A 13,903-nucleotide genomic window follows, 5' to 3' on the forward strand; every position below is an offset into this window, starting at 1 on the left:
TAAAATAAAAAATATTAATCTCTTAAAAGAAATACAACTTCATGAACCATTTTTTTTTATAAAAAAAGTCTAATTTAACAATAACACATGCAATTAATCAAAACATAATACGTAACCAAAAAAAATTTGTATCATCAAACACATAAAATTTAAGCGGTCACTATTCTAGAGAAGTGTCTAAGTACAAAACTACCACAACCCAAGTTTGGATCAAAGACACAACAAACAACTCTTTGGACTAGATTCTCCCCAATGTCCATGACAAAGGGTAGGGACTGAAAAGCCCAAAGATACTGAGGTGTCATTTTATGATTGGTTCTCCTTTAAAGTAAGATGAAAATTACCTAAAAAGGTAAACGCCAGTAGATATATTACATCATCACGTCACAGTTGCTGAAATCAATTAGAGCCTTCAAACGAAGGGCCCCAAAACCTAAACCCTAATTTGCTTGCTGCGCTTGCGATTATGGCGTCGGATAGCGCTTCTCGATCGAGTTCCGCGGCCGATTCCTACATTGGGAGCTTGATAAGCTTGACCTCCAAGAGTGAGATCAGATACGAAGGTATTCTGTATAACATCAACACAGAAGAGTCCAGTATTGGCCTCAGAAATGGTATTCTTCTGCTACCCACTTTTTTTTTTGAAGAATTTTTCTCTAATCCTATCTGGGTTTTGTTTATTTTGAATTGAATTTGGCTCCCTTGATTTCAGATCTTTGAATTCAGTGCCAAGATTTGATTTTTATTTTTTATTTTCTTTAAAAAAAATCCTTTGGTTAATTCTGAAAAGTGGACTGAGTCCCTGCCAATTGTTGTGAACTTGTGATTGTTTTTGAGTCTTCTGTTGAAAGGCTGTAAAGGGTTTTGATTATTTATTTTCTTGTGGTCCCTGGACCGGAATTGTATTAGAAAAGCATGTTATCTGGTGCCCATTGATGTGGCTTTAGTTTTTTGGAAGCTTTGTCGTTGATATATCTGTGTTAGAGTGTCTGAATTGTGCTTCTTTCAGTGTTGCATATCATTCTCACTTGACAATTACTTGTTTTTTTAAGTTTGTTATCTATGTTTGCCTTGATTGTACTGCTGTTACGATCTGGATTAATGAAAAACAGTGCAATCAATAAACGCAGACAACTGATAACAAACTTTAAAAAATCCCCTAAGTCATTAATTAGTGAGAATCGCATGCAACCCTAAAATAGATCCTCCAATCTAGTTAGATTAATGACAAAGCTTCCAAACACTGAAACCACACTGAATGGAATAGAAAGTAGTGTTGTGTTTATTATAGAATCGAGATACATATTTTTCTCTCCTATGTTTGGATGATCAATCTAAGTGAGAGAATAATAGTTAGCATACATTTCGGTATTTCTATAAAAATAATAATTTGGATACGTATATTCAGAAACACAAAAGGAAGGAGCCGATATAGATTTTTTTTAATTATTTTTTAACTTGTTTCCTTTTGTCGTTGGAGGTAAAAATTGAGAGTTCAGAAGATTTTGTCCAAATATTTTCTATTCTCAGCGCTTTCCACTCACTTACAGAAGGAAAAACACCATTGCTATTGTTCAAGAGTCAAAGCCCCATTACTATTGAAAAGAAAAAAATCATCCCAAGCATATTTATTTACAGATATAAAGGCTTTGTTGTTTGCTTACGTCTTAAATGATCAGGAGTTCAGGACTGTTGGTCATTAGCTTTCATACATGCTTGATTTTCTTGTAACCATGTGGATTATTGCAGCTTTGAATTTTACCCTCTTGTTTATATAGTTATGCATTACCATAGACTTATTCATAAGTTTACTATCACTGGCATGGTGGTTGGTGGACTGATACTTTGTTTTTGTGTGGCAGTGCGATCTTTTGGAACAGAGGGAAGGAAAAAGGATGGTCCACAAATTCCTCCAGGTGACAAGATTTATGAGTATATACTTTTCCGCGGGACTGACATCAAGGTATCATGCACGAATATATACAATGGATGTACTGGTGCCTGATTTTGTTTATCATACTTTGGAAACAATGGATGTCACTTTGTGTGTTTTTTTTTTAAACTTGTCACAATTTGGTTCTAGATTCATTGAAATAATGGGTCATTTATGCATATATGGGGAGAAAAACATTAGATGGCCTTCAGATTTTATTTTGCTGATTTATAAGTTATTGTTGTTTCCTGACAGGTTTTGTTTAGATGTTATCCATATTTTATATGAATCAGATCAGCTGTGATATCTGTTATAATTTTTGTGTGCAGGATTTACAGGTCAAATCTTCTCCACCTGTCCTCCCTACTCCACAAGTCAACAATGACCCAGCTATTATTCAGGTTGGTGATAAACTTTTGTTCTGAATAATGAATCAAATTTAAATAATTCCTTCCTGATATATGGAGTTGCATTTGCAGTCTCATTATCCTCGCCCAGCTACCACATCTACAAGTTTGTCTTCTGCTGCGAGTGGGTCTTTGAGTGATCTTAGTTCTCATACAACACAGCTTGGACTTCCTGGGTCAAATTTTCAAGGGCTTCAAGGGCCTTTGCCTTTGTATCAGCCTGGAGGGAACATAGGGTCATGGGGAGCTTCTCCACCTGCACCAAATGCAAATGGTGGCCTTGCTATGCCAATGTATTGGCAAGGATATTATGGTGCCCCAAACGGGCTTCCTCATTTACACCAACAATCTTTGCTTCGACCACCACCTGGTTTAGCAATGCCTTCATCTATGCAGCAGTCAATGCAGTATCCCAATTTTAGTCCCTCTTTACCAACTATATCTTCTAATTTGCCAGAATTGCCATCAGGCTTGCTACCTGTGAATACCAGTACCCCTAGTATAACATCTGTTTCTTTACCTCCATCAAATCTGTCATCTGCTTTGCCTCCAGCACCTTCTGCTTTGCCTCCTGCACCTTCTGCTACACTAGCTTCTGAAATATTGCCAGTATCATTAACAAACAAGGCACCAAATGTTTCGACGTCAGCAGTCATGCTAGCTGCTAACTTACCGTCACTGACTCCATTTTCCAATTCTGGTCCAGATATAAATGCTATGGTGCCACCTATCTCCAGTAAACCTAATGCAATTTCTGGTTCAAGCTTGCCATATCAAACTGTATCCCAGTTGTCTCCTGCTATTGTTGGATCATCAAATTCTATCCGTACAGAAGCACCCGCCCCTTCTCTGGTAACCCCAGGTCAATTATTGCAGCCTGGACCAACTATAGTTTCTTCAGCTCAGCCTTCACAGACAACACATAAGGATGTTGAAGTGGTTCAGGTATCATCAACATCATCTCTTGAGCCATCTCTGCCAGGTTCTGCTGAAACTCAACCACCAATACTGCCATTTCCAGTAACTACACAGTCCAGTCACAGGGTATCCTCTTGATCTATGAATTGTATGCATTGCATGCACACACACACAAAATATTTTGGTTTCACATGTGCTTGTATGTTTGTTTATAATGGTAGCCTGGAGGAGACTGGATCTTGTAAATTAACTGGAATAACTTCTCATTGTCTATCCCTATTATATTGCACTTTCACTTTGATCTTCCATGGGCAGCTGCTCTCTATACCCATCCTGTAAGCTAGGCTTTGATCAAATCAGGAATGTGTAGAAATTTTACTTTGTAATTTTAGATTGTCCGCATACACTTTTTTCCTCCCGACTATGATCTCTTTGTCTGATGTTTTTTTGCAGAGAATTTAAAGTAGGATTTGGTCTGGTTTGTCTATGGTTTTAAATGGCAAACTGCCATACATGAATTATGATGATTGATGAACCTCTCTCGATTTGTTTCTGTTTTTTGTTTTTATCAAATAAATTTAGCACCATGTCATTCTTAGATAGACTGCAAGTCTGGATATTTTATTATATTAAATTTTCTTTTTTATCATCGATTCTTTTAATTGAGAAGGACTTTTGACATTTGGTTGCACCTTTTTAAGCCTGGTGGAGCTTCTATCCAAACTCATCATGGATATGGCTATAATTATAGAGGACGTGGAAGAGGAAGAGGAATTGGGGTAATGTTTTTTTACTGCTTCATTTAATATGTAGGGATTTTGGACTGCCTTGTACCCATGGAAATTCAGAACGTGTTGGAAGATTTAAAGTTTTTTATTTTGTTTTTTATTTATTTTTTATTATTCTGGGTAGTGGGGTGGTGATGGATGGCGGAGGGTTTTTTATTTTTTTATTTCAGACTTCACAAGCCTTTTCACTTATTATAAATATGTAAAGAATGAAGTATCCCTTGATGTGTGGTCTTTAGTTGGTAAGGTATGCCTTTTTTTGAATAATTGTCAAGCAATTAAGATTAGCTAAATAAACCAGCCAGAAGAATTTAATGTCATTATTTTTCAATTTATAATTTTGATATCTTTGTAATTGGAATATCCAGTTAAGGTCATGAAAGTTTTAATTAATGCTTCTCAGGGTTTGCGCCCTGTCACGAAATTCACTGAAGATTTTGATTTCATGGCAATGAATGAGAAATTCAAAAAGGATGAAGTTTGGGGTCATCTTGGTAAAAGCAGCAAGTCTCATTCAAAAGAGAAAGATGGGGAAGATAATGCCTTTGATGAAGATTACAGTCAGGACGAAGACAATGACGATTTATCAAATTTCGAGGTTAAGGTAATATTGTCTTGTGTGTCATTATGTAAATGTATTTTTGTTGTCAGTCTTTCTGTCTTTAACTTTGCTTTTCATGGTTTTTTGCAGGCTGTTTATAACAAGGATGATTTCTTTGACTCACTTTCTTCCAATGTGCATGATAATGTTTCACAGAATGGAAGGACTAGATATTCTGAACAAATTAAGATTGATACCGAGGTAATTTCTATCTTTTCTAGATCTTATTATATTTGGGAGCTATATTTAATTCATTTGGTGATTTGTGGTGCAGACATTTGGTGATTTTGTGAGGCACCGTGGTGGTCGGGGAGGCCGTGGTCCTGGACGTGGTGGACGTACTCGAGGTGGTTATTATGGAAGGGGGTATGGCTATTATTCTGGAAGAGGAAGGGGCCGCGGAATGCCCAGTCGCAGTTCTTAGGTGGTAGTTAGTGTTTTGTTAGGTCATGGTGGGTAACAAGAGCCAAGGCTGCCTCCAATTAAAGCACCGTAATTATCTTAGAGACCATGCTTCATTGTTGTGTTTCCTCCATTATGTTTGTTTCACAGAATAAGTATAGGACATTTTTTCTTGTTACTCCTCTACCATAGGCACTTTGGTTTGGTGGAAAGATGTTTGTACACCATCTTATTTCAGCTTTATATCAACAAGGCAGAAGTTTAGACTAGTTTGTTTGCAGTATATATTGTTCCAATTAGCTAGTCATCAATTTCTGGTGTTTTACTCATTATTATTTGCATTGTAAATGCAAGTTGCTAAGGTGGGATTCGGATTTGGGTAGGGATGGAAATCACTTTTTATTTAGTAACAAGTTAGCTTGAGAATGTTTCTTTTTAACATTCATGGATGAATTTATAAATAAAGGTATTTCGAAAATATATCATGCTGAGATAGACTGTCTTTGGTTGATGAATGACCATCAAGACTTATAAGTGCATGATCAGTTTATCATAAAAGCTTTTAATTTCCTAATTGCAAAATTCCTCCCCAAAAACTTTTAATTTCTGGGTTGTATTCTTCTCATATGCCAAACAGCTTTTAGCAGAAATGCCATTGATGGATATCTTTTCCAAAAGCCATCTTCACTAAAATCAAACAGATTCGAAACAGCTATATGAACTGCAAAGCTTTTGTTCATGTCAATGGGGGTGAAAGTGAAGTTTTCTTTCTTTTACTAAATTTCCAATTCATCTTTACTTTTTATAATAAACATATTTCTCTACGTGCAAAAGTACTAACACTTGAATTTGTTGAGAATTTTATTATTTAAAATTCCTATTACACTTTTTTTGTCTAATATTTTTTTTTCATACTTTTAGGTGTCAGTTTAATCATGTATCTTTCTATACTTTCTCCCCGGTTTGAACTTCTAACGTTCCATAAGATCCTTGATCATTAATGTCAAATTTTCTTCCTACTTGAGCTACCAATTTTAAATACATTCTAAATATACACACTGAACTGCTTGTGTGTTAAGATTAGGTGTGTTTTTCACTCGCTATCAAATACGTTGATGCATGAGAGTAATTTAAAGAGGCAGTGGTATAAATCAAAACTCCACAATGAAGTTACCATGAATTGGTCTCAATTGAAGGCTCAGAATTGGAGAAGTGTGAGGTGAATATGCAAAATGTGACTCTTCATTGGAGAAGAGAGATATTTATAGGGAAATGATATTTTTAGGTATAAAAAATGGGTTTTATAAGAGTTATGTTGTAGGAAAAGTGATTGTATAATGTTATAGAGATTCGTTTTGCGTGCCTTAATTTTTTATTTATTTTTTTGTTTTAAAAAGTGTGGGCCCCACAAAATGTTGTGAGAGTAGAAAAGTTTGTTGTGTTATGTTAAAGGATAAAATGAAAACCCATGAAAAATTGAGCCATAACTGTTTTGCCTTTATGCATCCCATTAGAAATGACGCAGCATGCCCTCACTTGTGTGAGGTACATGTGCTTGGGGAAGCTAAGGATCAAATGTAGTGAGGGAGTATTTATATGGGATACAAAGTTTTAACCCTTTTGATCAATGGATTTCCTTACACTGAATATGCATTTCCTTACATAATTTATAGGCTAAACAGCTTCTTCGTTACTGAGAGATCATCTTATGTATATTTGTAACAGGTACATCTGTCATTCAATAAGTAACATTTGGATAAAAAAAATATTTTTCTCTCCTTTCCATACAAGAAGACAGTCATTCCTCATTTTTTATTGGATAGAAGCACTGAGTGAATGGTACAACAGTAGTAGTACCATAAATATTTCCCTTATGCTACTCTCACATTAAAAAACAGGTTGTTTTTTTTTTTCTTTTTTTCTTTTTCTAAAAATGGCGGGACCCAATTTTCTTGAGACAGCTGCAAAAAAAAAAAATCTTCTACAGTGGCTGAAGAAGTATAAAGTGTCCTAATTTATATGAGATAGGATCCGTTTACAAACTTTTTTTGCAAATTACACTAAGTACGACCGGTCGTACACTGCATGATTAAAGTATGACCGGTCGTACTTAGTATAGTTTGTAAACAAAAAAGTTTGTAAATATAACCTGCTCTCGTTTATATATCCCTCAACATTACTTCTCAAGATTTCACATATAATTAGTCTCAAAATGGTGGGTCCTTCCCGTGTAAGTAGGTTCTGCATAGAGAACAATTTTATTGAAGGAGAAATGGAGTACATAATAATGATCATACATTACTTTTTCCTGGTAAATATTGGTGAATGACACACTTATTCATAGCTTTTATCTTCATTACCTTTTCTTTCTTAGTATATATATTTGAGACAACAATCTCAAACTACTTGCATGTAGCAACCAGGACTCTTCTAGGAGGAAGGGAAGGCCTTCTACCATGAAGCAAAGCAAGGTTATCAAGGAAGACAACATCTCCTTTCTCCCACTTGAATTGAATGCTCTCTTCTTCAATGATCTCTTCACACCTTTTAACTACCTTCTCTGGAATCTCTGTTCCATCTGCCATCATGGCCGAGCTAAGTTCCTTCCCATACATGCCTACTACTGTGTTAAACCACATTCTTCTTCCTTTCCTTCCTTCAAATACCTGCGTTAACCTTCTTGGTACAAGTATTGTCTTCGCCCCATTATTTGGAAGCCATTCTATTTCCATTCCTAGAGCTTTTGCCCTGCAACAATTTAGTAAGAACATTGAAGGTTCAATGAATAGTCTCATAGACCGATCAATAACATGCATGTACAAAACTAGTGCATATTTGACCAAGTGTTTGAAGGAAAAATACCTTTTCTCAGCTTCTTGGCGATCTGAGGTCCCAAATGCATCCTCCCAACCTCTACCTCTCATGGAGGAAGTATCATTCTGAGTACTGCGAGCTGTAAATGAGTACTTCAACCCCTTCTCTTCAATCTCCTTCACCACTTCTGGGAACTCTTCTAGCATCCTTTCTGTCACTCGGAAGCTTGGTACAAAAGGAGTCTCTCCTCCTTCAGGGGGTGGTATCTCACAAAACAGTATCACTTTCTTGGGATATTCCTTAATCTGGTTATTTAAATCCCCCATTTCATAATAAGCACAAGGAAAGTTAAGCTCCATAAAGCAAATGCAAATAATTGACCGAATTTTACTAGTAATATATATGTGTGCTTTATCTCAATTTTCTTGGGATGTTCTAAACTTATCTGTTGCATTCACACCCAATTTTCTATATGTGCTTTATCTCCCCATTCACACCCAATTTCCTATATGTGCGTTATCTCAATTTTTTTTTATTAAAATTATAGTTTTGATCATATAGGAAAGATATGCAAGTTGCAAGATGATGTAAGAAGCTGATTAAAAAATATATATTGACATATGTTGTAGGATACCAGTTCTAATATCTGTACTTAAAAATCAATATGATATTGTTCACATCAGAAAATCACTTTCTTCCCCAACCCAATTAGTGGTTGCAAACGTACGAAGGAAATGACATAATCTGAATATATTAATATCATGAATGGAAGGATATAGAGAGATCCCTGTCATACATTTTCTATTAGTGGCCGCCTGAAATCAAAATCATATTTTTTAATTGTTCTAGCGAGCTCATCTCTGTGCTGACTTCGTTTCTATTTGGTTAATTGTTTGTGCATAAGATTTTTTTCACAAAGGGATCAAACAGATTGATGCTCTGATTAACTGATGGAATTTCCAAGTGATTAACTGAAAGTTACCAAGAAAAGAAAAAAAAAGTGGAAAAAAATGTTAGATTTATATGCAATGATCATTTGATCCTTGGAATATGATGGTTATGATATTTGGAAACTAGCTAAATGACATGTCGTGGTGCAAATATGAGTATGATAAAATTGACTTACCAAAACCATTTCATGGTGATAGTATATGAACTCTGAGAGGGGTCCTTCATTGGCAGTCCATACTCTCTTGTAGATTTGTGTGCGAGGTGCTGGTCCAACATAACGAATGTCTTCCCATCCACATGTTTCTATGATATCATTGAAGTCCTCAGCATTGTTGATATCAAAACCTCGAAGGAGAACAGCACTGTTCTTGATTATCATTTGCTCAAACCATTCTTTGTTGTTCTTCAAAGCCAATAATAAGGATTCCATGCCCCTCTTGTTGGTCTCTGGAGGTTGGAGCACCAAAGGCATGGTTTCTCCATCTACTAGTTTTTCTCCTTCACATTTCCCCACCTTAAAGTCCTTGCAAGAAAATTCCATCCTATCTAATGTCAAATGTTTGTATGTTAGATAGTTGTGCTTAGGTGGGTTTTACCTTGAATAGGCTTATATATATATATATACATACATATATAGCACTGGTTGGAGTTGATAATTACTATGCTAAAATGCTTTGTCATCTACCTAAGGTATTCTTGATGTCGTTATCTAGCTGTTTATGTTTTGCTAGGAACTTAAGTTTGTCAATTTCTAACTTAAAAGTTGTAAAAGCATATTCACTTGGATTGGCCTTTTAGAAGACATTTTAGGGAAGGGGATAAAACTATATTTATTCCATTTTGGTTCCAATCACATACAACTATACCAAAACAGTGTGCAGCATCTTTAAGAAACTGATAAATGCCACAAGGAATCTATAATCAGTTTGAATGGTAATGAGAAAATTGAGGTACACGCTAAAAAAATTGATATGACCAAAATTATATATAATCCTCAAAGGTTATAGTAAAAACTAACATCCAAAGTTCTTAGTTATCATCCCTGAACATTGCTTAAAAAACTCAGAATGTGGTTGTGATGAAGACGTAATCGTATACCATATAAGTAGGGTGTGCATGGGTCAAGTCGGGTCAGGTTTTTGTGCTGACTCGACCCAATTTGATTTTTATAGGTCAGGTATTTTGACCCAATCCGCTTTAATTTGATCCAAGTCAGGTCTGACTTAGTTTGAATTTTTTTGAACTAGTTCAGAACCGGGTCGGATTTGACGTGACTTGGTTTCTGAAGAGGGTCAAATCTGACCTGACCCGTTTTTGACTTGGTTTCGTCACAAAATTTCGTCGAAATTTCTAAATTGCAAACGACGAAAATTTCGTTAGAAAATTATTTTTTCGTCGGAATACCTTTTGTCGAAAAGCGACAGAATTTTTTCTCTAATGAAAATTTTTACAAAAATAAATTTTCTTTCGAAATTTAGTTTCCGTCAAAAGTTTTGACGAAAATGATTTCCTCCATCAAATGTTTTAAATGAAAAAAGAATTCCGTCAAAAATTTTGACTAAATGCTTTTCGTTCAAAATTTCGATGGGAATATGTTCTGACGAAAATTTTGACAGAAATTGTTTTGAAGAAAATGTTTTATTCGAAACTTTCGACGAAATTTAGATTCTCTAAAGAATTTTGACAGAATATTTTTTCTTTCAAATTTTTTTATCGAAATATTTTTTGTCAAAAATTTTTACGAAAATTTTTGACAGAAATATGTTCCGTTGAAAATTTTGATGGAAATTTTTTTTATCAAAAAACTTGACGAAAATATTTAGTCGAAAATTTTCGATGAAAATTTGTTTCGCTAAAAATTTCGACGATTTTTTTTTTTTTTTGTCAAAAAGTTTGTCGAACTTTTTGATGAATATATTTTTTTGTGAAATATTTTGACGAAATTTAGATTCCGTAAAAGAATTTGACAAAAAAAAATTTCCGTCAAATTTTTTTACAGAAATGTTTTTAGTCACAAATTTTGATGAAAATATTTTTCGTCAAATTTTTTTGAAGGAAATTTTTTTCGTAAAAAATTTCGACGTAATTGTTTTACGTTAAAACTCTTCTTTTAATGTAATTGTGATTTTCCTTTTCTTTTTTCACATAATAAGTGTGGGTTAAGTTTTGGGTCAATGAGTTATTATTAAAACAAGTCAGATCTAAAATTGACCCAAATAAAAGTGGATCAGTATTTAAACCTAGTTAAAAAAATAAATATTTATGAGTCAAATTAAAATCAGATAAAATACAAGATAAGTGAATGAATTTTTTTGCATACCCTGCATACAAGGAAAAGGGAAAGAGGAAGGATCCATATAAAGTTACTGCTGCAAGGAATTTCGTCGCTTTGAAACCAACTTTGTAATTTCAACAAGAGACGATGACACATCAGAAAGTACTTGTAAAGTTGTAATACCCAGTAAATTTCTCTCGATAATACTAATGTTGTCACATCAACAATATTAATATTGTTTACGAAATCTCTATCAACATTATTAATGTTATCAATGAAGTCTTAAGAAAATTTAACTTTATACGAATAATAGATTGAGCCCAGTACGTAACATTTTTAGAGAAAAAAAATCTAGAGTAAATACTTTTTTAGGCTTTAACAAATTTTACGATGTCCGATTTAGTCCTCAGTAAATAAAAAGGTTATTCGTCATCCCTAAGAAATTCAAAATAGACCTATTTAGTTGAAATCGTGGTCTCACGCAAATTCAAAAAAGACCCACATTAGTTCCTCAAAAAAACAAAATGGGTCCACTTTAAATTTCTTAAGGATCATGAATAACCTTTTTATTTGCTAAGTACTAAAGCGGATATCGTAAAATTTACTGAAAACCGAAAATAGTATTTACTCAAAAATCTAACTTCGGGCCTGTTTGAATTAAGTTCTCAAAAATAACTTTTTGATTTTCAAAAAAAATAAAAAAAACCCGTTTGATAATACCTTTTTTAATAAAATAATTAGTTTTTAAAATTAAATTTAGAAAATATAACTCAGTTATTTTTGTTTTGTGTTTTGAGTTTTAACTTTCAAAATAAAATAAACACTAAAAAAAAATATTTCATTTATTATTATACAAAACAATTTTAAGAAAAATAAATCATAATATGTTAGGATACGAAGATCCAGTAGGATTAGGAAACCTTCTTCGGCGCTCACAGACTTTGTAACTTGATGAATGTTTCCTTCTTGCATCAGGAAGTGGATGTTGGGTGGTTAAGTAGTGATATCACACGTGTACTCTCATGCATGTGATCTTAGGTGGTTAGTTAGTTACACCACACGTGTACATGAAGGGTCGATTGGGTTTGCATATAACAATTGTAATAAACATTTGTACTTCATTTTCATTCAATATCAATATACAGAAATTCTGTTTCTTCCTTTCCTCTTTCGTTCTCTGTTTTGCTCCTTAGGTTTCTAAAACCTAACATTGGTGCTTTCATCTCATTCTCCAATTCTTGCTTCCATGACGAAGGTTCAAGAACTATCGGAGGAGTTGCATTCTTTTCAGCAACGAGTGGACACAAATCTGGAAGAGCTTCGCATGCAAGCCACGGTGCAAGCTAATGATACTAGAAACCAGATTTCCTTACTGGTTTTACAGATGCAACAATTACAGGAAACTATTCTGTCTAATCAACCGCAGAGGCAGGGTAATTCCCATAGTAATTCTTCTTCTGTTCCGCACAATTCCTGTCGACCAGAAACCATGGATCATCGCTCTTTGCTTAAGGGTGTTCGCATGGAGATTCCAGTGTTCAATGGGACTGATCCTAATAATTGGATTTTCAAAGCTGAGCTTTTCTTCACTTTACAGTTGATTCCGGATGAAACAAAGGTTGCTTTGGCTGGGTTGAAAATGGAGGGCATGACTGCCTCTTAGTTTCAATGGACCTTCAACACGGGTAAGGCTCGGGTTTGTCCTGATTTTACTTCTGCTCTTCGCCAACGATTTGGCATTTCGGGTTTTACAAATCTGAAAGGTGCTTTGTCCAAGTTGACTCAAACATCTTCTCTTCGTTTTTACATTCAACAGTTTGAAGCATTAGTTAACCAAATACCTGAATTAGATGATGATCTTCTCATGAACTTTTTTGTTTCGGGTCTTCAATCTGAATTACGTAGTGCTGTTCAGTTGAGGGAACCTCTGTCCTTACATCAAGCCATTCAATTGGCCATGGCTTACGATGATCATTTTGGGGATTTGAAAACTTCTTTCCAAGGTGCATCTAAGAAGTTCTTTTCCAAACCTGTTCCTGCTTTAGATAGTAGTCCTGTGTTGCCTAGTACATCTCCAAGTTCTAATGTACCTCCACCAGTGAGTAATACCACACATAGATTGTCTTTGCCAGCTCCTAATCCAATGAAGAGGGTTCTGAATGCTGATTTACATAAGATGAGAGAGTTGGGTCTTTGTTATACCTGTGATGACAAATGGAATTCTAAACACATCTGTCCAAACAAATATAAGTTGATGCTATTGGTGGGAGAGGAGGATGTTGTTGATCAGGACTTGGATGTGGAACATATCGTTTGGCAAGCTGAAAAGACTATTGGTGAAGCAACAAATGCTTCTCTTCATAAATTGAGGGACAATAATCATTATCGTGCCTTAATGTTTACTTCTGCATTGGCTGGTATGGATTTCTCTATTTTAGTTGATTCAGGTAGTACCCATAATTTCATACAACACCATCTAGCTGTAAAATTGTCCTTACCAATGACAAATGCCCATAGAATTCGTGTATTTTTGGGAAATGGTGATGTTATGTACTCTGAAAAAAGGTGTCTAAAGGTACCTTTGTTGATTCAAGGACATAAATTTGTGTGTGATCTCTGGGTTTTGGATCTTTCTGATATCAACATCATTTTGGGTATGCCTTGGTTGGAACAGTTAGGGAAGGTTACTCATGACTATATCAGTAAGTCAATGGAATTTGTTTGGGATGGAAAATCAATTTTGTTGCAAGGTCTTAATGCAGTGGTTGTTCCTTCTAGTTTGAATACATTTCTTACTCAAGAATGGGCAAGTTG

The 13,903-nt window shown here is 34.8% G+C and overlaps 2 protein-coding genes across 2 annotated transcripts; one reads left to right on the forward strand and one right to left on the reverse strand.

Moving 5' to 3' along the window:
* Window positions 1–414: 414 nt before the first annotated feature.
* LOC133285946 (protein decapping 5) lies at window positions 415–5,360 on the forward strand. Its single transcript, XM_061483268.1, has 8 exons — window positions 415–614; window positions 1,863–1,963; window positions 2,263–2,334; window positions 2,413–3,384; window positions 3,960–4,037; window positions 4,450–4,650; window positions 4,738–4,848; window positions 4,922–5,360. Exons 1-8 carry the CDS (start codon window positions 467–469, stop codon window positions 5,069–5,071), a joined length of 1,833 nt encoding a protein of 610 aa, XP_061339252.1. The 5' UTR covers window positions 415–466; the 3' UTR covers window positions 5,072–5,360.
* Window positions 5,361–7,324: 1,964 nt separating this feature from the next.
* Window positions 7,325–9,355, reverse strand: LOC133285982 (clavaminate synthase-like protein At3g21360). The gene is made up of 3 exons (XM_061483310.1): window positions 8,990–9,355; window positions 7,912–8,168; window positions 7,325–7,797 (listed from the first exon to the last, which is right to left on the reverse strand). The coding sequence occupies exons 1-3, from the start codon at window positions 9,353–9,355 to the stop codon at window positions 7,452–7,454; spliced, it is 969 nt and encodes a 322-aa protein (XP_061339294.1). The 3' UTR covers window positions 7,325–7,451.
* Window positions 9,356–13,903: the final 4,548 nt, after the last annotated feature.

This window comes from Gastrolobium bilobum, unplaced genomic scaffold, assembly GCF_033153095.1.
Source record: "Gastrolobium bilobum isolate Gb01-03AN ecotype WA unplaced genomic scaffold, APGP_CSIRO_Gbil_v1 utg4364, whole genome shotgun sequence".
Taxonomy (NCBI): domain Eukaryota; kingdom Viridiplantae; phylum Streptophyta; class Magnoliopsida; order Fabales; family Fabaceae; genus Gastrolobium; species Gastrolobium bilobum.